The sequence below is a fragment of the Colletes latitarsis genome, chromosome 11 (genome assembly GCF_051014445.1).
Source record: "Colletes latitarsis isolate SP2378_abdomen chromosome 11, iyColLati1, whole genome shotgun sequence".
NCBI lineage: Eukaryota > Metazoa > Arthropoda > Insecta > Hymenoptera > Colletidae > Colletes > Colletes latitarsis.
The window spans coordinates 24,736,045-24,759,976 of NC_135144.1; the positions used below are offsets into that span (position 1 = coordinate 24,736,045).

At 27.9% G+C, this 23,932-nt stretch overlaps 5 protein-coding genes across 11 annotated transcripts; 4 read left to right on the forward strand and 1 right to left on the reverse strand.

The window, feature by feature from the left end:
* The first annotated feature begins 543 nt into the window (after nucleotides 1-543).
* Nucleotides 544-8,962, forward strand: LOC143347576 (phospholipase DDHD1). 4 transcript variants are annotated; one of them, XM_076776849.1, is made up of 11 exons: nucleotides 544-1,229; nucleotides 1,292-1,323; nucleotides 1,888-2,202; nucleotides 2,637-2,804; nucleotides 2,893-3,021; nucleotides 3,110-3,251; nucleotides 3,418-3,524; nucleotides 3,663-3,976; nucleotides 4,051-4,336; nucleotides 4,398-4,550; nucleotides 4,636-8,962. In XM_076776849.1, the coding sequence occupies exons 3-11, from the start codon at nucleotides 1,893-1,895 to the stop codon at nucleotides 4,779-4,781; spliced, it is 1,755 nt and encodes a 584-aa protein (XP_076632964.1). In that variant the 5' UTR covers nucleotides 544-1,229; nucleotides 1,292-1,323; nucleotides 1,888-1,892; the 3' UTR covers nucleotides 4,782-8,962. The 4 variants fall into 4 exon arrangements, with proteins under 4 accessions (XP_076632964.1, XP_076632965.1, XP_076632962.1 ...); XM_076776850.1 differs by having other exon boundaries at nucleotides 544-1,019; XM_076776847.1 differs by having other exon boundaries at nucleotides 545-1,323.
* A 275-nt stretch (nucleotides 8,963-9,237) lies between these two features.
* On the forward strand, nucleotides 9,238-12,096 carry LOC143347577 (regulator of microtubule dynamics protein 1). Its single transcript, XM_076776851.1, has 6 exons — nucleotides 9,238-9,541; nucleotides 9,617-9,802; nucleotides 9,929-10,117; nucleotides 10,382-10,596; nucleotides 10,824-11,062; nucleotides 11,156-12,096. Exons 2-6 carry the CDS (start codon nucleotides 9,621-9,623, stop codon nucleotides 11,408-11,410), a joined length of 1,080 nt encoding a protein of 359 aa, XP_076632966.1. The 5' UTR covers nucleotides 9,238-9,541; nucleotides 9,617-9,620; the 3' UTR covers nucleotides 11,411-12,096.
* A 284-nt stretch (nucleotides 12,097-12,380) lies between these two features.
* On the forward strand, nucleotides 12,381-16,974 carry LOC143348626 (lysocardiolipin acyltransferase 1). Of its 2 annotated transcripts, XM_076779119.1 has the most exons (5): nucleotides 12,384-12,626; nucleotides 13,030-13,218; nucleotides 13,342-13,549; nucleotides 13,663-14,229; nucleotides 14,308-16,974. In XM_076779119.1, exons 1-5 carry the CDS (start codon nucleotides 12,597-12,599, stop codon nucleotides 14,472-14,474), a joined length of 1,161 nt encoding a protein of 386 aa, XP_076635234.1. In that variant the 5' UTR covers nucleotides 12,384-12,596; the 3' UTR covers nucleotides 14,475-16,974. The 2 variants fall into 2 exon arrangements, with proteins under 2 accessions (XP_076635235.1, XP_076635234.1); XM_076779120.1 differs by lacking the exon at nucleotides 13,030-13,218 and having other exon boundaries at nucleotides 12,381-12,626.
* A 96-nt stretch (nucleotides 16,975-17,070) lies between these two features.
* Nucleotides 17,071-20,560, reverse strand: Nnp-1 (Ribosomal RNA processing protein 1 homolog Nnp-1). Of its 2 annotated transcripts, XM_076779116.1 has the most exons (8): nucleotides 20,434-20,560; nucleotides 20,111-20,370; nucleotides 19,725-19,948; nucleotides 19,471-19,641; nucleotides 19,105-19,287; nucleotides 18,736-19,013; nucleotides 17,877-18,648; nucleotides 17,071-17,581 (listed from the first exon to the last, which is right to left on the reverse strand). In XM_076779116.1, exons 2-8 carry the CDS (start codon nucleotides 20,352-20,354, stop codon nucleotides 17,348-17,350), a joined length of 2,106 nt encoding a protein of 701 aa, XP_076635231.1. In that variant the 5' UTR covers nucleotides 20,355-20,370; nucleotides 20,434-20,560; the 3' UTR covers nucleotides 17,071-17,347. The 2 variants fall into 2 exon arrangements, with proteins under 2 accessions (XP_076635231.1, XP_076635230.1); XM_076779115.1 differs by having other exon boundaries at nucleotides 17,072-17,581; nucleotides 20,111-20,548.
* Nucleotides 20,561-20,601: 41 nt separating this feature from the next.
* On the forward strand, nucleotides 20,602-23,890 carry LOC143348627 (serine/arginine-rich splicing factor 7). 2 transcript variants are annotated; one of them, XM_076779121.1, is made up of 5 exons: nucleotides 20,602-20,711; nucleotides 20,803-20,967; nucleotides 21,313-21,692; nucleotides 23,049-23,284; nucleotides 23,584-23,890. In XM_076779121.1, exons 2-4 carry the CDS (start codon nucleotides 20,959-20,961, stop codon nucleotides 23,278-23,280), a joined length of 621 nt encoding a protein of 206 aa, XP_076635236.1. In that variant the 5' UTR covers nucleotides 20,602-20,711; nucleotides 20,803-20,958; the 3' UTR covers nucleotides 23,281-23,284; nucleotides 23,584-23,890. The 2 variants fall into 2 exon arrangements, 1 of the variants encoding a protein (XP_076635236.1); XR_013080802.1 differs by lacking the exon at nucleotides 23,584-23,890 and adding an exon at nucleotides 22,106-22,576 and having other exon boundaries at nucleotides 20,604-20,711; nucleotides 23,049-23,182.
* Nucleotides 23,891-23,932: the final 42 nt, after the last annotated feature.

Sequence of the window (23,932 nt, forward strand, 5' to 3'; positions counted from 1 at the left end):
CATAAATAAAATAATGAATATTATGATAGCAAAGATAATACCAGATTGATAGAATATTTACATTGTACCAATATAATAATTACTAATTGTCATTCCATGAAACGACTAAAAACCGTTAATAACAACAGTCTACAATATTCAAAATAGTGTACAATGTTTATTTATCAACTGAGCTATCTTAAATATATATTATACATGAAGTATTGTAATGAAAATTCAATGTAAATTGCGTCGTACGCGTAGTTGTTGACTGAAACAAATTTGTTTCATAAATTAAAAAAAAACTATCAGTAAAATCATATGATTTTTAATTTATGTTCGAAAAAAATTTGTATGGGAAATTCTTTTCACGAATTTGATGAGGGAACAAATGAAAATATACATATATTAAAATTAATATGAAGTATAATGAAATAAATAACTTCAAATTTTATGCAATTTCGTAAAATCACCGATCTCTATTCATACTGTATACTGAGATTAGTATGCGAGGTATATTCAATTTCTAAGAAGCAATTTATTTACATCGATACAAATTCTATGAAAAATTACTCACATTGTATAAAAGAAAAAAAGTATTACACTAAACACTCTACAAATTGCTCTTACATGATTCATACAAGTTAGTAATTGTGCACAATCAACTATTGATACATACGTTTACGCACACATGCACATACTCTTATACATACAATTACGTATAGCAATATAAAAGTACGTAATTGTACATCCATACATATCACCATACTGTTTTACGTTTGCGTTCATGCATCAGCTGTTTACCGTTGAATGCAGCAGTTTTTGCTGACACACAAGAAACAAGAACAAAGTTATAGAAGATAGTGCGGGGTGAACAGTATGTTGTTGAAGGAAGAATCTCATATCAGTTTTTAGATAACATTCAATGTTGAAAGGCAGAGAACAATTCTGTTCATCAAGACAATTCTCGATGTTACATCAAGTTATAAACAGACTTCTTTTTATTTTGACTAGAGACAACGTTATCTAATTTGTCGTTAGTAAACAAAAATATTTTATACTGATATACAGACACTATATCGTAATTATAAATTTCCATCGATAACAAGTACTAGATAGTGTTTAGCACTGATTTTTACGGGAACCATTATCGTTAACGAGGATCGGTTGTTACCGTTGTCACCGTTGTCACTGAACATTTAAGTGATTTACGATACTGTGACTTTTTTGTAATTCATAAAACTTCAAAGGTATTTAGTAATAATTACGTAGTCAGGATGTCTAATAGTAGAACCGACGTTGATCCTTTCAGTGAAACACCTTTGGAATTTCAACATTGCGAAGGTAAAATTATAAATACTATCCAAAATTGACTTAATGAGCAATTTAAAGATGATTTATACATACTTTAAGAGGATTTATTACATATAATTCTGTGTTTAAATTAATTTTCGTCTGTCATAATCAAACCGTATGCTTAAAATACTCGTAATGTACGTATACATATATATATACATATGTATATGTTTCAATAGATACGTAAAATGTAGTTGACTGTATGAGAATTGCGTAGTTACTACAAATAAAATATTTATGACGTACCAATACTTCGTAAGCGACAGAAAATAATTAAATTCGCGCGAATTTTATAGCGATTTATAAACTCTGCAAAAAATTTTTTTTATATACTTTTATTATTAATGTTTCTTACTTTTATTAATTACACGTTTTGTAAGTTGTTCTCTTTTGTATATATATGCGTATGCAACAATGGGATTATTAAAGTATCAGATAGGATGTTAAATTATAATAATTATGCCATTTAATTTTTTTACAAGTATATTGTAAAAATATAAGTATGTTGTAATTTTATTTTCTTACATTAATTCTAATTTTTAATATTTAAAGGAATTATGGAAGTCACCACAGAACAAAATTCAGAGGAGGAAACGAAAAGCATAACAAATGAGTTGACATATGCAGAATCTTTGATGCCAGAACAAGTACGGTGGTTTTATAGAGATGGTGTAGACAAAAGATGGGTAGAATTCTGTGGATATGATAGCTTAAGAATTGAAAATGCTTGGCGAAATTATCAAAGCTTGTTTAGCAAAAATGATGACATGACTAATAATTTACGTCCTATTGAGAAAATTGTAGTCAAAGGTGGAATGTATGATGTGGAAATTGATAAAATGAAATGTGTATCTATATATTGTCCAGGTATGGTATTATTTTTATCGAAAAATCTTCATGTTATTCATTAAAATCTTATACAAGGCAATTAGAAAATAAAAATTATACAGAGAAGATTGAAGAACTTTGACATTCGATTAGTTAATTTTATATTATTTCTTTACTCTCTGAATAATTTTTAGATTTTATGTAATTTCATAATGTTTCCTGATGTAAACAATAATGTGATTACTTATTTATCTATTATTATTTCTGTTATAATGATTGATTTGCCCTTGAATTTATTGTAGTCAATTCTACTTAAATATAAATCAATGTATGCAGTAATGTGCACTAAATATTATGTATTTTTTTAAAATATTTATTGTGTATTTAATGTTTTATAAACATTATATATATATATGTTTATATATAATTTAATGAACTGTGAATGTACAAATTAATATTTATTGCATAAAAAGGTGAAGAATGGGAAATTATGAGAGGTACATGGTATTATGATGGTAGTTGGATACCTTTAGAATCAGAACAGTCTAAAGTTATTGAAGAAGTACATCTTAATTTATTTCAAAAACAACCTCCAGGACGATGCACATCAACATGCGATACATCATCTCACTCTTACAAAAGTATAAATTTTCTTTTAATTTTCTACATTATTTTCAATTTCTAGGAAATTTTATATCTGATATAATTACAATTACGTTTTTATTTTAGTACTACACACAGAACATTTTCCGGAATTTCATGTAGATTGGCATAACATAAATGATGTGATATTGTATAGTGAATATAGACATAGTAAATTAATGCGTAGTGTTACATCAAAACTGGGCTTTGCAAAAAGTAAGGGTTTTTACCTTTTCCTTGCAACAACAGTAAAATAACACTATGTTGCATTAATTGTAATAAATATTTGTATTTCGTATTTTAGCCACTGGTTATCAATTAAGACGGGGCTACAAAGTTGCTGCAGTAATGGAAGACAAACTGCATGACATTGATCATTTGGTGTTTGTAGTTCATGGAATTGGTCAGAAAAGAGATACAGGAAAAATTATACGGAATACAACGTCGTATGTATCAAAATTAATTTATAATTACTTGGCTATGTACAGATTATGGTAAAATTGATGGTTCAAACTTTACTATGTATACTAAAAGTTTAAACTGTCAATGTTAGCATACTCCATATATATAAGTTTCTATAAAATTAATGTATTATATTTAACATTGAAACAGGTTTAGGGACTGTGTAGATTGGTTAAAGCAAAAATATTTTCCAAATTCCAATTATAGAGTAGAATTTTTTCCTGTTGAGTGGCGGTCATCGTTAAAACTTGACGGCGGTATGAAATTATTTTATTTTATTCTGTAAAATTTGTATAATCATTGTTTTATAAAATATTCATAACTTTTTTAATTTTTGGCTATATCTATAAATAAAAATTAAAAATTTTCTATTTTATAAATAAATATTCTTTTAGATATAGTAGATGCTATTACACCTTATAGTGTATTAAGTATACGACACCTATTAAATACATCAGCAATGGATATTCTCTATTACACAAGTCCTCTTTATGGCGGAGAAGTAAGGGCTGGTTTACAAAAAGAATTAAATAGATTATACTTTATGTTTGCTAGTCGACATCCTGGTTGGAAAGGAAAAGTTTCTATCTTGGCACATTCTTTAGGATGTGTAATTGTTTATGACATTGTCACAGGTTGGATGGGTCCAGATACAAGACCTCCATCTCCAGAAACACAGGAAGTTTTATTGCAACGTTTACAGTTCCCAGTAAATATTTTTATTTATTATATGTTTTTTCTTTTATTATAAAAGTTTAAGATTAAATATTTTTGTAATTACAGATTGAGAATTTATTTTGTTTGGGTTCTCCATTGTCTGTATTTCTTGCATTACGTACACGTACTCCATCCAACAGAACAGATGTGATGCCTCAAGATTTATGCAAAAGATTTTATAATATATTTCACTGGTCTGACCCTGTAGCTTATAGAATGGAACCACTTTTAGAAAGAGGATACAGTAAAATTGAACCAGTTCTTATTCCACCTTATGGAGGAGTTGATGGCCAACAGATAGAACAGTCACTTCCAACAATGAGTAATGCAGACCAAAATTTTTCTCCTACAGGTATATCAAAAAATTCTTTGTTTGAGTTCGGAATTATTCTGTGTAAATTTTATATAAATACTTCGAAAACATGTCATGGCAGAAAATGAGGAAAGGGATGAAAGTCCAGATATGTCTAGTCGCGCAACAGATAAAGGTTGGAGCCTTTGGGGTTTAGTGCGAGCTGGGTGGAATGCCAAAGAAGATGCTTCTATACCACTTCAACCAGGACAAGGTATAAATATAATTTGTGATTTATCAAACAATATTGAAAATTACAAAAAAAGTAAAATCATTAAATATAATTTTATACTTATTAGAATTAGCCCAGCGGTTGGATTATGTACTCCGGGCAAGTTTGGGACGAAATTATCTGTACACGGTAGCAGCGCATACAACATATTGGAGTAACTATGACGTAGCCTACTTTGTGCTCACAAGACTCTTCCCAACATTAGAAACGTGATGTTGGTTTGTACATCTAGTATTGTATTTAAATAGATTTTATTGAAATTTACTAGTCCACTGTAGGCCTTCGACATTTAATATTGAAAGTAGGCCTACTACCAAAACAATCTGTGATAACGAAAAATCGATACAATAATGTTATAGATTCTATCTAACTTAATCATTTTGTATTGCTCGCATAATTTAAGATTAATATGGTCGAGTTTCACGAAAAAAATCTGTCAATGTTTTTATATACCTTATGAGGTATATAATTTTGTTCGTGTTTATTATATTAAAATAATTACTTAAACGATTATTCGAGTAACTTCACTTTTAGTTATTAATAAATTGTCTATTATCAAAAAGATCGATTTTATAACTTACGTTAAACATGATAAATATAGTTTATGTAAAATGTTTATTTAAATACCTCACTAAATAATGAATATAAATATTGAACAATGTAGGTATAACATACAAATTGTTTTGCATTAGACATTTTATATTATAAAAAATTGTTATTTCTTACCCCTGTTATACATTGAGATAGAGAAATAATATTAAATTTCCACGTTCAACGAATAGCTTTAATATAACATATTACTATTGTACGTCAAAAAGTGCTAAAAATATTCCAGTTATCGTATTTTAACTAATCATTTAAAATAGTCCATATTATCATACAGGTTTTGTAATATTATTCTACATTGAGCGTTGGAAGTTTCAGCTAACTTTTTTTTACATGCAGAAAAAGTATTAGTATTTCTTACAGTATGATATGTTCTGTTGCATACATATATATAGATTTAATAAATTGGTTTTTTATAGACATAAGGGAAGTAAAATGTATTCGGTAAAATTTAATTTCGTATATATTATCAAAAATCAAGATTCATATGTATGTACAAAGTATCTTCCCACCTAAAGCATTTCAAATTGTTTTTTCTGAAACTATTATAGTTAGTAATTAAAATTACTCGCAATTTTTCTGGTTTAGTGAAATCCTTTATGTAATGGATTAGATATCAATCTCTGAACCTTTGGAGAGAGGGGATTCCAATTATTTTAGTAGTATTAATGTAAAACGTGTCACGTAAAGAATTCCATTAAATCATAAAAATTGCAAAAAGTTTTGTTGCTAACTATAGTACTTTAAAGAAAAACCAGCTGTAAGTCTTTAGGTGGAACTTTAGATGGAACTTAGGTGGATCCTGTATAAAGTACATATTGTTTTCTTTGTTATAATTATGCTTTATTTTAATTTAGGAAGTGAAACTCGCCCCATATGTTGAAAGTTTACTTACGGGAGTCTTCTACTTTGAAGGGTAAAGAAATTAATTTTTTTTTTTCTCTTAAAGAACATACTTTCGAAAATATATTTGCTAAGTTATAGCTATTTGAAGAACTCGATGGTCAATGTCATTGTTAAAAAGATACAAATCTTTAAACGCGTTTTATTTAAACCATATCTTTGAAACCAACTGATATGATAACTCAAGTTCTAATGAATCGATTTATTTCAAATTCGAACAGTATCTTCGGGAGTCTTTCTATTTTTTTACAAGCATGAAAACCCCAAAAAAATTGACGAAAATGGCCTTATTGCCGATTCTGAAAGTAGAAGACTCTCTTAAGATAAAATAAGTGAAAATTTGATTAATTCAATTGACCAAGTTTATTGCACAAAACAAACAAAATTATATTAACATTTGTAGTATCGCGCTCATATTCTTATTTTTTTAATAAGAACAATACATAGTGATTTATAATTATTTTACAATACCCATTAAATGGTAAAATTTTCTGTTATAATAGCACAAAGTTTTACAAATTGTTGTGTGAATATTATACTTCATTAATACTGATTATAGTATTAATAGTGTAATTATAATTATATTTATATTTTTGATTTAAATGTATGGAAAGATTTTTCTTATAACTTGTCATACATATGTTGAAGATCATATAGATTATCTTTTCGAATTTGACAGAAAGTTTAATATTAATATTTCTGTTTCTAAACATTTTTTTAAATTCCTGATCATGTATACGAAATTACATAAATTATCATTGATTTACTAAGGACATACATATTGTTATATGTATTATATCATTAAGTGCTAAAAATTTGTCACACTAAATCTTACATCTAAATATGTAATAACTTACTTTATCACATATCTGAATTTTGTTGATTTTATCTGTTTTATATTTAATGAATGCATCCAACAATGTTTTAGAGTAATATTCTATGTGAATGTGTTCACGATACAACATATTATAAATTTTGACTATCAGTTTCTAAAATACTTAATAATGGTGCACTTCTTAATAATTGTTATATAACGATAAATTTTTAAGAGCTTTGTCCACAAACACAATTTGGTAGAATGACAATAATATTAAAGAAATTGAAAGATTAATATCATATCTAATTTTAAATGTTAGAATTCATAATAGGCTTGTAGGAATTATATTAATTACTCTCCAAATGATTAATACTGCACTCTTGATTAAACATACGAATGAAAATAATAATATTAATGAATTATATTCACGCTGACATTAACAAGGTCTTAAATTCAACTTTTCAACTAAGTACTTAATGATAGTATCAAATACAGTAGACTCCCATATAATGCAGTAAAATAATTATGGCAACCCTGCTATAATCTGATAGATTTTTATCTGAAAGTAATATTACTTTAATTCCCTGTATAGCAAAAGATACGCTTAACGTTATAGAAATTCGTAAAATATAACGCAGAACGCATTCCTCGCGATGTACTGGGATCTACTATATATACAAAGTCAAAGTTATTCAAATATTCCATTAAAATACATTGAATTTCAAATGTTTACACGTTGAAAATTGATTTTGATTAAACTCAAAATTTTATAGAATATATTTAATAAAAAATTCTATATATTCCTACATGCCTAAATTTTAACAATTATACAGGGTAAGTAGCATAATTTGTTTACCCTGAATAACTCTTAAAGTATGCATTTCACAGAAATAGTATTTTACATAAAAATCAAATGGTATCGAAGAAAACTTATCCAATGATTTTTTTTTTTAAATAACTTATCCATGTACAAAATGTTAGGTGACATCTTCCATCAATTTTTTTTTGTTTTAAATACTTCGCTAATTATTAGGTCTAAGGCAAATGTAGTTTAAATGTTTTATTCTAGAAAATTCACTGCTTTCTTAAATTTTGATACAAAAATGTATGCATACCATTAAACAAATTCTAGGTAATCTTAACATCTTGTGAATGGATAAGTTTCTTTTATAAATTACTCTTTTATAGAATACATACTTTATAACTTATTCAGGATGGGGAAGTTATATGATTCACCCTATATATTCAAGTGATGCTTCTTTTGGAACAGCATATTTAACAGATTCTAAAAACATATAGTTATTTGTCAAGATTTTGACTATTTGACGATTAATTTCATTTTTCATTTAATGCCATCTATTATGTAACTGTGCATGTTAATCTGGTGGAAGTTAATACAACTGTACTTACTTCTCATAGTTATGTTATTACAAATAAACCTCTACTATTCTGAATGTAGATATCTATATATATACATATTAAGTTTGAACTAATAAGTTACAGTAATACTAGCAGAAATACTAAAAGTTCTTGGTGCCATTTTAGAAAAGGAATTTATGTACTTTATATGCATAATGCTAGCCACACTTATTTTTCTTAATGTAAGTTTATGTATCTTAAGTAACTATTCAAATAAACACATGCTTCAATTAATATGTTTATGTAAGTCTTGACAGTGATTTACAGACAAAATTCAATACACTAGTATACACAGGTATACACTTGAAATACCCTATTTATTAATAGTTAAATTTTGTACATTATAATTGTATACATTAATTATTTGAAAAATTGTATTATTTACTAACCGTATTGTTTACTAGCAGCACATTTTTATGGACGAAGTGAATCCAAAATCGATTTAGAATTGTAACTATCACGAAAATATTAATACCATTACTGATATGTGCCCAAGTGCTTAAGCGATTAATATGTTCGTCATGGAAAGGTTCTTTACGAATTATGAGTTATGTTTTACGTAATTTTGTACTTTGAACTTGTAAAAAAAATATTTTATCGGCAATAAATATATATTGTTAAATAACAAAAAAAAATCATATTACATATATCAGTATGTTGATTATTATGATAATGGTGTCGATTGTGAGTAAAAAATCAAAAAAAAATATTGAATTTATCACACGTACTAGTATGAAATAAAGAAAAAAAGTTATTGACTTAAGTCACTTTCATAATCACCGGCACGTATATTTGCCGAATGATGTCTGTCCTCTTTCAATTGCCGGTAGATTCATATATGTATATATATATATTTGGGTCTGCATTGGTGTGTGTAAGTGGAGGGGCAGTTTCTACTGGGTACCGGCTGCTACTGATAACACTGTATATATACACTTCTACATACAATACGCGAGTGGCTACACGACGCGTGGTTAACGTTTCTTTTACAAAAAAAGAAAGAAAATCTTGTTTCATATTAGGAATTGAAAAAAAACACAGTCAATATTTGACTAAAATGATAAAACATTTACATTGCCTGTGTAGTTATTATGTCGTCGGTGAATAATACATATGCAAAATTATTATAATTTTGAGCACAGTTTAGAAAGAAAAATAGAGAAAATAACGGTACATATATCGATGCATTTACCTTGATTATAGATCCACAATTTTTCTTTATTAACACGTACGTAACAACGTAGTAATTATATGTAAACGTATTTCCTTGAATATATTTTGTTGATGCACATTGTGTTTACAGCATAATGAACGATATACATTTAATTGCTACTACCATTGGTGTGACTGTTGGTGTCATAAGTGCAGCTAGTATTTTTATTTATCATACAATTTTTAAGAACCAACAACATACAGTTAGTTCGAATTTAGATGTTGCAAATAAAAGAATTGTCGAATTGCAATTGGAATTGGAAGCATTAAGGCAACAGTGCGTTCTTATATAAATCATATATAATTATTATTTAAATTAAGTTATATATATACAGCTGTAAGAGTTATATTTAGTTATATATATTTAAGTAATGAATATTAATAGCCTTTAATTTTTTCCAAGATTACAACAGAGTCAACAGAAAAAGAAACGAAAACTTTCACGAAGATTTGTTTCTACTGATAGTACATTTACCGTAACAGACAATGAGACTGATAATGATGCTTTCTCGACAGCGGATACAGAATTTGGAGACGATGAATTCTATGATTGTTCTGAAAGTGAGAGCGTTATCGGGGAAAATGACATAAGGTTGGTTCAACAATGTGAATGCATATTATGTAAATGTGTTAAAGTTATATAAATAACACGTACGAGAATTTGTAATTTATTCTAGTACAACTGTGAATCCACTTCCTGAAGAAACATCTTAAGAATATTCCAGTTATATTCTTTAATTCATTATTTAAGCGTAATTACTTATATACTAATTTGGAAAATTAGAATTTGATCATTTTGGGAAGTAAAGTTATTTAAAAAATGTAGAAGGACGAGATTATATGTTTAGTAATACAGGATCTCAGAGGAATCGAACGAGTTGGATTTAATACTTAAGGAGATTGATGAAGGTGCAAATGAAGATTTTGATATTGAGACTTACTATAAACTACAAACTTTGATAAAATCTCACCAAAACAGTATAGAAGTAATATGGAGATTTGCAAGGGCTTGTTATGAACATGCAGAAGCTACAGCTGATAAAAATGTTAGAAGGTTGATAATTCTTGAAGGTTCAGTATTACAAACATACAAACTGGGACTTAAATATTGGTATTATGTCAGTAAAGATATATCGAATCCGATATAATACCGAAATATAGATATTGGTATTGTGATTATATCGATATTTCACAGTTAACGGTATTATACGAAAAACCGAAATAAATACCGGTATTTTTAAGTCCCTGTATACAAATACTATAGTGTAACAAAAATAAACAGTATTTCATTTTTATAGGAATTGGACAGTGTGAAAAAGTTCTTGAAATTCAAAATGCGAATCTGTTCAAATGGTATGCTATACTCATAGGATTAAATGGGGATTACTTGTCAACGATAGACAAAATAAAAAACGGTGTTCGTTTTAAGAATTATATTGTGATGGCCTTAGAAATGCGGCCAGATGATTGTGAATTGCATTATCTCCTTGGACGGTTTAAATACGAGATAGCCATTTTGAGTTGGTTTGAAAGACGGGTACAATATTAAATAATCATAATATGAGCCAAAAATTATTCTGTTCTTTTCTAATTTTTGAATACTCGATACATTATCTTGAATCATTTGTAGGTGGCAGCAACGTTTATTTCTGAAAGTGTCTCGTATAATGATGCACTCGTGTGTTTCGAGGCAGCGGCAAGACTGGGAAATAAAACTCTGCAACTTCAACTATTTATTAGCAAATGTTATATTGCTTTACAACAGTATTCATGCGCACATAATACATTAAAGGAAATATTAAATCAATCGGCATTGTCAGTTGCAGATGAAAAAGTGCACGCAGAAGCGAGTACACTTATCAAAAAATATTCAGGATATCTTTGATAACAAGCAATAGTGTATTTGTACATCCGATCCGTATCTAATAATTATATACACACGCACACGCGTGCGCATTTACACACTTACACATTCAAAAGCATTTATATATAAATAAAAATCCTATCTTATAGACCAATATAAACAGTAACATAATGAATAATTATATAGTATGGAATACAGGTACTAAAAGAACTTTTTATCTATTATAGGAGGTATTATGAATCTTTTTTCTTAATTCAAATTTTGTAAAAGAATGTAATTTGTAAAAATCTGCATAAAAACGTGCATAGTAGCGGTGCAAAGTTTTATAAGCTATTAGGAAGGTGTACTTGGTTTATACATACTAGCAAATAATATTTTATACATGCGTATATATTAATTGAGGCTACTGGGTTTAGTTATTTTTGTAGAATTTATTGTTGTTGATCTTCATTGTATACATTTTCTTATTAATACAATATGAAGAACAATACTTTTTGTATAATTAAATTCCAATGACTTTAACAAAAATGTAAAGTACGAATAATTTTAACTTTTAGGTAAAAATGCTCTTTACCTAATATATTTGTATAATTGAAATTAAAATGTAATGTTATTTTGTTGTTATTTGTTTTATTTCATCTGTATGATGCATATTGATTTTTATAATAGTAATTAAGAAATTTTAAGACACAAATAAGAAAAGACAGCATTTATAAAGTTACTGATAGTTGTTTTATGAATTAGTTAAGTTATTCCATTATTCACTTTAATATATATTTCTTTAAACATCTAATAATATTTATTATTAAAAATTAAACTTTGTTTAAAAAAATATATATAAACGATTGTCATCATAAATATTTTCTATTATTTCAAATATTTAATATATTAACAACAATTACAAAATAAAACTTAGTTAAGTAATTTAAACAAATAAGAGAATTAATATTTTTTTTTTACAATATTTATAGCTTTAAGTCTTTGTTATAAAACTTCAAAGAAACTTATGTTTTGTAGGTAATTATGAACTCTTCCCCTGTTTTAGCAGATCAATAATGGTCCAATACAGCATCCCAGAAGTCAGTAGACACTGGGTGGAGAATGGGGTGAAAGGGGTGAAGCATAGTGAAGCCCCTCTAGTAAGATAGAAGAGAAGCCAGAAAAAATATTTCAGGAAGAGGTAGTTAACATTCAATGCTTGTCAAAAATGGTTCAATCAAGGTATACACATGATAAGGTGAGCTCTGTTATTCAAACCATAATTATTTCTGTAGATTTAAATATTTTTTAATTTGAATCATATTAATATTAGGAAAAAAATAAACAATTTGTTATTTTTGTATTAAGTAACCAAATTGTTGACACCTATAATTTTTAATTTTTATTTACAAAGATTAAAATTGAGAAATTTGAAAAAATTTATTGTATACAATTTGTATTTTATTATATATTAATAAGGAGCATCACTATTTCATATGTTTTTATCATACAATTATGATTCTCAATATAATGCTAGACTAATTTTTGAAAGCATATATTTCTAACAAAGACGTTCTGTTAATATAAAGTTCTAAGTTTTATATACACACTTATGTGTGAGAAATGTGAATACGAGCATTTTATCTTTGATTTTCCTTTAGATATCTAAATCACACTTTACAGTGCGTGAACTTTTACGTGGTACTTTATACTGTACACTATGGTATGGCAGTGTAGTGGCTGGGTTTTTATTTATTGCTTGTCCTATGTTACCATTGTTATTCTTTAGCCCACCAATATTTCGAAAATGTAATGATCTCTTATTTTCCTGTTGGGAACTTTATTCTACAGTAAGTAAAATAAATTTCATTTTTATTTATTTGTTTCTCTTTGTTACAGAAAATTTTAAATTTTTGTATACGTCACTTTAAAATTATCACATATATAAATTAACGACTATGTAAATGTTTTAGGCTCTTTTAAAAGTGTTTGGTGTACAAATCCTTGTATCCGGGGATCATATATCTCCAACTGAATCTGCTATACTTGTGATGAATCACAGGACACGAGTAGATTGGAATTTTTTATGGGCAGCTATGTACCAAGCATGCTTACCTAGTATAGCAACTCATAGATTAAAATTTGTTTTGAAAGATCCTATAAGACACATTCCAGGTCCAGGTAATAGAATGAAAAATATTCAAAACTAAATCTAAAGTATTGTAATTTTATTTCACATGTAACTCTAAACTATAAAAGAATATTTGCCGTTTTAAAGAATTATGGTATAACAGGATGGATAATGCAGATGAATGGCTTCCTTTATATAACACGTCGATGGGAAGAAGATCAAAGTCGATTGTCACGTACTCTCGATTATTTAGTGGCCCTAGACAGACGATCTCAATTACTTATATTTCCAGAAGGTACTGACCTGACGAAAAATAGCAAAGAGAAATCAGACAGATATGCTTTACAGCATAAGCTACCGAAGTATTCTTTTACTCTTCATCCAAAGACAACAGGGTTTAGTTATTTAGTTCAGCACCTTCAGCAAGCAAACTATGTCGATGCTGTTTATGACTTAACAATTGCATATCCTGATTATATACCACAATCTGAACTAGATTTTATCAAAGGCAAATTACCAAATGAAGTGCATTTTCATATTAAACGAATACCATCGTCAGATATGCCGACGCATGATTTGACATTAAGACAATGGTTAGAAGAAAGATGGTTCGATAAGGAAGAAGTTTTGAAACAATTTTATGATAAGAAAACCTTTTCTGCTAAAACCTGGCCTTTAACAAGACAATTTCCTTTACAAGTTGCATTGTGTTTTTGGAGTATTTTAACAGGTGAAGTTTTATCATAATTCGAAATATATTTCTATTAATTTCTGGCAATATTCTCTTAAAATAACCTATTTATTTCAGGTGCTACAGTATTTTTGCTTATTATTTCCCCGTTATTCCAATTATGGGCATTGGTTCTATCATCTTTTTTTGTTGCATTATCATTTTTCAGTACTGGTTTTAATCAGCTTGAAATGGGTTGGTATTGGCGTTGGAAACTTAATTTCTTAAAACAGAAACGTAGTTAATAAGATTTTTAGTTATGCTCTTTAGCGTGTAGTATTTATTTCTCTAATATCATTTCAAATATACTTAAAATTCGACGAATATTTATTATATTTATAAATTTGAAGTATATTAAAATTCATTTAATCTTTGAAATTTAGTAGAAATTTGAAGTGATAGAACAAGAATCCAAATCAGAACATAGTAACGCGTGGGAACACTTATTTTATAAAGTAAAAAATATTTTACAAATATGACAAAACTATATGAATTAATATAAAAGAAATATTGCTCTTTAATACTGACTGAAATACTTACATTCTATAAGTACTATTAACGATACTAGTTCAAAATTGTAAGACAAAAAATTTAATGTAGTACATGTGAAATGGAAAGAATGATAGGACCGAAACAATACTATTCGATTTATTTTAACATTGTAGCAAATAGTAACCTTCTGTAGATTGCCTTTATAAAATGTTATAAACATAATATTAGAAATTTTACATTTTGGATTTCTAGTTGCAGTAAAGAATTTATATATACAATAACGATAATTTTTCTCGCGCAAGGAATTATTGATATAACTACTGTTTACAGTTTGCTACTGTATACTTTCTGACAATATAAATGCATTATATTTCATAATTTTACCTATACATACTGTGGACTACAGAGGGTTAACATTAAAATCAAATTAATACATTTTTTAAAGAAGAATGTTTTGCTAACTCACATTTTATGAGTTTACTAACCTCCAAATATATTCGGTATTAATACTTATACAATTTGTTTCCATATTAGGGACATCTTTTTCTAAACATTGATGTCGAGACTATAAGTAAAACATTAGGATTTAATTCGACAGAATTGATTTAATAGTAGGAAAGGACGTTTTTAAATTGAATAGTTTACAATAGCAATCTTTATACTTGTAAACTCGTGTTGTACAAATTACTCAGAGATTTTGCTATTCAAACTGTAATAGTACTTTTATCAAGTGTAGTTTGTATTATAACAGATCTTAGAAAAACAGTTCTTACTGTATTCTATCGGTAGAGTATGATAGAACGACTAACAAAAATCTTGATAGCATTCGACATATATTTGGATTTGAATGTTTCAATCATAAAAGAATATTTTATTTCTACAAATATGTGTAGCTTTATAATGAGAAATATACTCTAAATGATATTAAAGTTATCAAACTTTATAATTTTAGGAAAGTGTTTAAATTGACTATCATTGTATAATGATGTAGCCAGTAGTTACATATTTGAATAATACAGCAGACATTTATATTTTGATTTATAAAATTGCAAATTTACATTTAAAAATATTGTTTATATACTGTATGTTTGGTTAATACACAGTGAAATCATTGTAGCTGCAATCAGTGCCTCATTATCTCATATTTCGAAGTACAAATGTACATACATGTTTAATAAAATTGCTCTGTAAGATATTTCAAAATTCTAGAAGTGATAAAATTCAAACAACATAAAGTATGAGATAGTTATGCACTTAGGATTTCTTAAAGAATTACGATTAATTTAAATATATTTAATTGATACAGAAAACAATATTTTATTTTATTTATTACATGAATCAATATTTGAAGAACAACTTTATAATATTTTTAGGTATCATAAAGCTACAACAATTGCTTTAACACAGAAACAAAAAAAGTGTAATGTGTATCGATGAAGTGTGTAGTGCAGAGTATAATTTTAGGTATTTGGTTTTTAAAAGTAGCTGATGTTTCATTTTTCTATAGTTATAGAGAAATTATAAACGTAAGTAAAAGTGAATTCATGTGCCAAAGAAATATATGTATTAGCGTATGTGTATAAACTTTATCTACAAGAACATAGTTTTAAGGATTTGTCGTTTTGAAATATTTCTAGTTCTCAACTAATAGAAAAGTTCTATGTGCGTTGATTTCCAGGCAAACTATAATGCAACTCTAATCTATATATGTATAAGTATTGTTATGAGAATGAGGAAATATCATTTTTAATTATATTTCTTTATATTACTATGTAATGTGTCGTAACGTGAAATTGTAAAGTAATCTTAATAATTTATTTTTGGAGTAATATTATTACAGGTTATTTATAAATATGAAATTAAATCCTGCATAAGAATTTGTCTTAATAACTTGCATTTATAAAATGCAACAAGTAATTTGTTCTTTCTTGATAAAATTATGCATTTTATTTTCAAATTACCTTTAATTATTTTCATGGCAAATAGATTTAAATATTTCTATGGAACAAAACGTAATACATCATTACACTTAATGTAATAAAGTAATTACATTATCTTTATGTATTCCATGCTGTGACTAATGTAATTTTATTGTTGTATAAATGTTATATAGTTATATATAATGCTGTATAGTTAAAGTAGCATCATGTGAATAAATAGTATGGACAAGTGTAACTTAGAAATGTTATCATGTACAAAATTTTGTTCCAATTGTTTATAAATTTACAAATAAATGTACACAATTAATTTTAATGAATGTTATTCTTATGTAATTTGGATTAATATGATGTTTATCGGATAAATTATTTCGTATCATTTTTTAATATCATCATACTCATTGATCTAGATACTTGTACACAATATACATAACAAAACTGAAAAAGAAGTCACAGTTACGTTAAGTTGCGAATGCGATCAATTATCATGCATGTATATTTACATGAGAAGTACTGTTGACTTATTAAGTAGCGTGTACAAAAATCTTGATCAAATATTGACACGAGAAAATAATATTCTATTTACTAAATGAGTATCAAGAAACTAACACCTAGTTGAAAAACTTGGAGTTTTTATTTTATTAACAAGCAGTTACATATCCTCATTATTAGTGTACCAAGCATTTCAATCAATATTTTCTTTTATAAAATGGATTGATTGGACTGGGTATAGGGCTTGCCTTTAGTACACCCACTAACGGCTTCTTGCTTGCATCAAAAGGTATAGATGGACTTTTTCGAAGTTGCAAAATATATTCGGATTTATGTTGAACAGTATTGTGTTGAAGAGCTATTTTCACTCGTTTTTTCGAATTTAAATTAGTATTTATTTTATGTTGCTCTTTTAAACTAACTGGTGCCTTCTGTAATATATATATATATGTATATATTAACAAGTAACCATTTGAATTTTGATATTTTAAAATAGAAATTGGAAAGTTTCTAAAATTAAGTCCAGTAGAACTGTAACTATAATCGATATACACTAAAACTTTTTTTATTCATAACTGTTACAGTATCGTTTCGGTTCTTAATTGTTTCATAACCGGAATCGATATCGTAACTGTTTTCAACCCCCGTTTTTAAATATGATAAATAATAATTTATCCTTTTCTTGTTTAAATTGAAAATAATATTAGTAGTTATTTAAAAACTCACATTTATATCGTTTTTCAACTTCTTTAATACAGGTTCCATCCACTTCAGTTGCCCATTGAAACTGTTATCCTTCTGAACAATGTCACTTGTAACTGGCGTTTTAACAACTTCTGTATGCGATTTTGTCTTGTTATCATTTAATAACAAAGGTGTTGATGTATCTGTATTATCAGAAACATCCCATTTGCCGCAGACTTTGACTTTTGTTATTTTGTTTTTTCTAATCGGTGTAATAACGTTTAATGTATTCACAATAGCAGCTTTATTCTTTTTCAATTTAATCTTTTTAGATTCATTACCATTCTTCATTAAAAGCAAAGAATTCTTTTTTGATTTACACTTGCTATTTCTTACATCTATTTTACAATTATCGTCGCCGTCACTTTCCTTTGTTTCATATTTTTTTTTCTTTAAACGAAGAACTTTCTCATGCGATACTTGTGGATTTTTTTGTTTTAAATTATTAATAATATCGATTTTATGTTGCATCTTTTTCCTCTTTGTAATTTCGATTTTAGGTACTTTTGCCATACTACTTTCAATATCGATATCTTCAGAACCTTCTCCATTAAGTTTATCGTATTCATCTTGTGTCAATTGCCCGTTTCTTTTTCTTTTACGTTTCTTTTGCATTGTATCAGAATGTAAATTTTTTTCAAATTCCAATAGACGTTTTGCAGCTAATTTTGTATCTGTATCCTTTTTCCGTACATTTGGAAGTCTTATTTCTTTAATACCGATTGGCATTTTACCACCCGACAGTTCCGTAAATCTACAGATGTAATTTGTTAAATAAATAAATACAGAAATCGAATTTGATATATCTGCAAATTGCAATTTTTAATCAATCATTACTTACTCATTGATAAGAGAATTTAGTTGTCTACGTGATTTTGCTGTCGACGAAGAATGAAATTTATATTGAGTTAATAATGTAACAATCTTTTTAGCATTAAAAGGTATTTGTGGTAATTCAACATTCACCCTCCCAGCTCTTGGATCTAATACTTTTTCTGTATCAGGTTTCATTTGATTTTGAAGAAATATTTCTTCTTCTGTAGCATTACTATCTTGTGTTTTTTCATCAGATATTTCAATCTTTTCCATAGCATCGATAGAACCAGCAGGAAACCCAGCCTACGTACGAACGAACATTATATATTCTATGATCTAAGAATCATAACACCATTTCATTTCTCTTTAAAATAATATAATTTGTGCTACTCACATCTCTCCAGGCTTTAAATTTCTCCATATAATCCATACCAATATCTGATTGAATGATTAAATATTTAAAAATATGTTTTGTAACGTGTTTAATTTGTCTTTCATCGTCCATAATTATAAAATATGAAATAAATGGTTTAATGAATTCTGTAACTGCATCTTCTGATATAACACCATCACTGATCTATGATATCAAATGTTAAATTTTTGTGAATATCGATAAAAACTCAATTACATATTAATAGAAATTGAGTAATTAGGCAATATTAAATTTATATTGTACTATAAAATTATTAAATTACATTATAAAATTATAGTAAAATAATATTTTTCTTTTTTTCATACATTAATTTCAACATTAACATACTTTTGAAAGTTCTTCTAAAAACACTTCAGTTAAATGCATACTAAAACCAAGACATGTTTTTGGATCCACTAATACTTTTTCAAGTACCTCAGAAATACCTTTTACCCATTCTATATCCCATGAGTTTTCTTTACACTTCTTAAAAGTTTGACGAATTATTCTTCTAACTAGCTATAAACAGGTATAAAAAAATATACAATTTTAAAATGGAACGGTTTATAAATTTAAAAAATAAAATACATTTTAAATCTTACCATAGAAAATTTGTCTAATCTATATTGATCTATACCAAACCATTCTATACTTAATGTTTTCAAAGCACATAAGGTATAGAGTAATACTACGTCTTTAACATTAAAACAATGTACAATTTTACTAATTGATTCTGCTACTTCTTCCTGTATTAAAGGTTTATCAGACATCCACATACAATAAAATAATCCTTTCCATAAACGCATGAAATCTGCTTCTGTAAATGCTGACAACAAAGTACACTCTATGTATTAAATATATGGCATGTACAGTGCTGGACAAATATATTTGTACATAGTTGCAATTACATAAATAAGTAATAATTAAATACATATAAATAAGCAATTTCACTATTTTTTATTTTAGTTAATAATTATAATAATCTTACCGAAAGTACTTTCTGCACGAACTGTCAACCATTTCCTTAAATTTTTAAGTACTTTATCTCGTACTCTTTTATCATTACTTGATAGTAATCGAATGAATTTAATTTCTTGAGCAATAATAATAGCCTTTCCATCTTTTTTATTCACTTCGGTCACTGGCTTTTGTTGATGTTTATTCTTTAATAATCGCTGCACAGACTTTTGCAGCGGTGCACGTGTGCGCTGTTGAACTTTTTGTATCGCCATTCGCACAAATAACCAGCTGTTTTAAATATGTTATTCTTTTCGATATTCGGATTTTGAATTATTCATTTATAATTCATACCTCCTTATTATGTATACAAATTACAGTTATTTGAATTCCCGAACGAATTTCATTTAACTTTCCGTCGATAACGAAAACTCAAACTGCAACTTAATTTCGTTTATACTAGTACGAAGCAACATGAAGTGGTTCCGAATTGGTTCCAGTTCTACCAATAGTAATCCCTAAAATATTGTTACCTACTTCTTACGCGAATTAAACGAAGAAATGTGTTAATTAGGAAATTTTAGCCTTCTGTGACTTGGCGTCTATTTATTTGGAGGAAGACAAGATCGCATGTAAATCATTTTTAAGTTATATATACTTCTCACATTGGTTATATCGATTAGTCAAATACTTTTAATCGATTACGTTTATACTTTTAAACAGCTAAAACCTGGATTTGAGAGTCATTCCCTATATTTCAACGAGATCGATATCTAAATGCGAAAAATTGACGTATAATTTGTTTCTTCGGAATGTAAAATTAATTGAATATTTTGTGATTACATCGCTGTACGCTCGTATTCAATAAATTAAGCAACAATGAATAAGGTATAATTATTTTGAACATATCACATATTGTTCCTAAAAAAGTTAAATATTTTATTCAGAAAGTTGAACGAATATCGCATATCTAATTAAATATATAATTGTTAAAATGAAATAATAAATATCTCGTTAGTGGAACGCATGTATAGTATTTAAAACTATGTAATCAAAAAATTAATTATGATAACCTTTTATGAAGAAGTAAGGAGTAGTCTGTGATATTGTACATAAATATTTGGATTATTGTTGTATTCGTTTCTCAATGTCTTATATGTAATGTGTAGGTTACCAAACATGAATCAAATGTGAATAAACATACATTATGTTATGTAAACATATTTCTTTTAGATGTCACGATACCCTTCAGACTGCAAAGTCTATGTAGGAGACTTAGGGAGCAGTGCGACAAAGCAGGAATTGGAGGATGCTTTCTCATATTATGGACCACTGAGAAATGTATGGGTAGCTAGAAATCCACCAGGATTTGCTTTTGTGGAATTTGAAGATGCTAGAGATGCTGAAGATGCGGTAAGAGGACTCGATGGAAGGACTATATGTGGAAGACGAGCTCGCGTTGAACCATCCAATGGAAAAAGATTAAGAGACAGAGGTTATTCTAGAAGAGGCTTTGGAAGATTATTTCACCCTGAAGATAGATGTTACGAATGTGGTGAAAGAGGCCACTATGCTAGAGATTGTGTACGTCATAGAAGTTCTCGTAGAAAGCGGTAAGTATATATCACATGTATCTCATGTAAAGTTTTATGGCGTGCAAAAAAATATCAGACAAGTAAGCAAGAAATATATGACATATATTGTATGTAATTTGATTTAAGAAATGTATGCTTAAATGTGCAATGTGACTAACATCTACAATAAGTTTCAAGTAAGGCTCAAATTTGAACAGTAAGCAGAATACTCTATAATATGAATATATTTAATAGCATAGTTTATTAATACAACACAAATTATTAATTAAATTCTACAAAAATAAGTGTCATATCGAGTAACACATATGAAACAATTTTATGTATATAATATATAAACGTTTTTCATAATACATAAGAAGATCCTATACTCTAAACAAAACTGGTTAAAATACCAAAAATGATACCGATGTAATACTGCCCATTATTTATAGGAGATGCGGCTGAACAGGCATACGCATGAGAAATGCATTGCTACTGAGATTCTCGCGAGATTCGCCTTGGGTTCACTTTGTGACACTGCGTAGTTACAGCGTAGAGCACCCATGTACTTTGGGTTTCCTTCTGCATTCTACGAGCAAAACAGGAAAACAGGGCCGATGGAGTGGCTAGTTCTACGCACTGCAATACTTCCAATGAGCATTGACATCACCCTAAACTGAAAGTTTTTGCACATCGGCACTTGTGGTACCCTTGGTGTTCTTCGCTCGTGTTACTGTTTCTACCTAATTGCCACCTAGTGGTTACTGAGAAACAAAAGTTTGAGTCGTCTCATCTAGCCACTCTTCGTCCATACGTCTGACCTCCGCGTGATTTCATCTGCATAAGTGCTCATCCGTTCTCCCCTTCCTGGCATTACCATTGCATACTCTACAACTGTCTGCTATAAGCAACTTCGAAAGACGGTATATAAGTAGAACAATCAAATATATATTGAACAGAAATTAATGTAATTGTTTCTAAAGTTAAAATTAGATGAATAATATAGTACCATGGTTTATAAACAAAGAGTTCACATATATATATATTGGCATTTAAGCAAAGGGAAAAAAGTAAATGGAAAACAATATAGGTAGCAAATAAACTACAAAATTTAAAAAGATCATTACATCAACAATTATTATATTATTAAATATGAAGTAAATTATTACATTTTTCCTGAATACTTGTCACATTTTTGCAAGCCTCATTGTATGAATTATTTGTTAAACTTTAAGAAATGTATTTTATGTTACGCACTCTAAAACTATATAAAAAAAACTTTACATAACGTAAAATGATAAAATAATAAGTTTTCAAAGCAATAAAAAGCCAGTAAAATTTAAACTCATAGGCACTTGCAATATAATCATCGTTCTAATTTAATATTTATTATAGATCCCACTCCAGGTCTTATTCACGATCAAAATCGCAATCAAGATCACGGTCTCGTTCACGTTCTCGATCAAGATCCAGAAGCAAGCATTCAAGATCTTCGTCTCGTAGCCGTTCTCGCAGTAGAAGCGGTTATAACAAAGAAAAGCTTCGTAATAAACGGAGATCTGGTTCTAAAGATCGTAGTCCGCGCAAGACAAGATCCAAATCTGTTTCTAGATCCCGCAGCAGATAAAGTGGTGCGTATTTTTTAATTAATAAGTCTAATACATTTCATTCGAATTTGGCCTGAATAGTTTCCAAGCAATTCAACTGCGCAAGGTATATCAAGTTTCGCTGAATTCGCTAATTTCTTAACCGCTCGACTTCGAGTTTCGAGCTACCTGCACATCTCTAATGCATTAAATAAACTCAATAAATCGAAATTACGTAGATTCCTAATAGTTTGGTATTCTCTAGACTTATTGTGAATATTTGAAATATTTAAGTTGATGATTGAAGTGTAAACTGTTATTAACACTTAATATTTTCATTTCAGTGAACACATTTAATGGAAGTACAAGATGCAGTTTTCAGAAGCTAATAAAATAATGCTATAAGAATTATGTCAAACTTAGAAGTATAATTTTTTATAATTTTTCTTAAATAAGTTACACCAAAGTGCATTTTCTTCTTAGCAAACCACATATGAAATTTAGAAAAAGAAGAATGTTTGTTTTATTAATATGAAATTCATCTTATATCTTTTTTGTTCGTATTGTAGAAATTAAAAATCCTGATACACTGTATCGTCCAACTATGTTCATTGAAGTTCACATTTAATAAAGAATTTTTTAATATGTGCACTTATGTGTACTATGATTTAAATGTAGGCAGTTTTACAGGGG

Bases quoted from the DNA above. Each gene is read 5' to 3' on its own strand.
- LOC143347576 (XM_076776847.1), top strand. From the start codon at position 1,257: ATGTCTAATAGTAGAACCGACGTTGATCCTTTCAGTGAAACACCTTTG. The intron at 3,525-3,662 runs GTATGAAATTAT...ATATTCTTTTAG, and splicing joins ATCGTTAAAACTTGACGGCG to ATATAGTAGATGCTATTACA. The intron at 4,337-4,397 runs GTATATCAAAAA...TTATATAAATAC, and splicing joins CCAAAATTTTTCTCCTACAG to TTCGAAAACATGTCATGGCA.
- LOC143347577 (XM_076776851.1), top strand. From the start codon at position 9,621: ATGAACGATATACATTTAATTGCTACTACCATTGGTGTGACTGTTGGT. The intron at 10,118-10,381 runs GTTGGTTCAACA...TTAGTAATACAG, and splicing joins ATCGGGGAAAATGACATAAG to GATCTCAGAGGAATCGAACG. The intron at 10,597-10,823 runs GTTCAGTATTAC...TCATTTTTATAG, and splicing joins AAGGTTGATAATTCTTGAAG to GAATTGGACAGTGTGAAAAA.
- LOC143348626 (XM_076779119.1), top strand. From the start codon at position 12,597: ATGGTTCAATCAAGGTATACACATGATAAG. The intron at 13,550-13,662 runs GTAATAGAATGA...ATGGTATAACAG, and splicing joins AAGACACATTCCAGGTCCAG to GATGGATAATGCAGATGAAT. The intron at 14,230-14,307 runs GTGAAGTTTTAT...TATTTATTTCAG, and splicing joins TTTTTGGAGTATTTTAACAG to GTGCTACAGTATTTTTGCTT.
- Nnp-1 (XM_076779116.1), bottom strand. From the start codon at position 20,354: ATGGCGATACAAAAAGTTCAACAGCGCACACGTGCACCGCTGCAAAAG. The intron at 19,288-19,470 runs GTATGTTAATGT...TTGATATCATAG, and splicing joins TTTTAGAAGAACTTTCAAAA to ATCAGTGATGGTGTTATATC. The intron at 17,582-17,876 runs GTGAGTTTTTAA...TATATATTACAG, and splicing joins AGTTGAAAAACGATATAAAT to AAGGCACCAGTTAGTTTAAA.
- LOC143348627 (XM_076779121.1), top strand. The intron at 21,693-23,048 runs GTAAGTATATAT...TATTTATTATAG, and splicing joins AGAAGTTCTCGTAGAAAGCG to ATCCCACTCCAGGTCTTATT.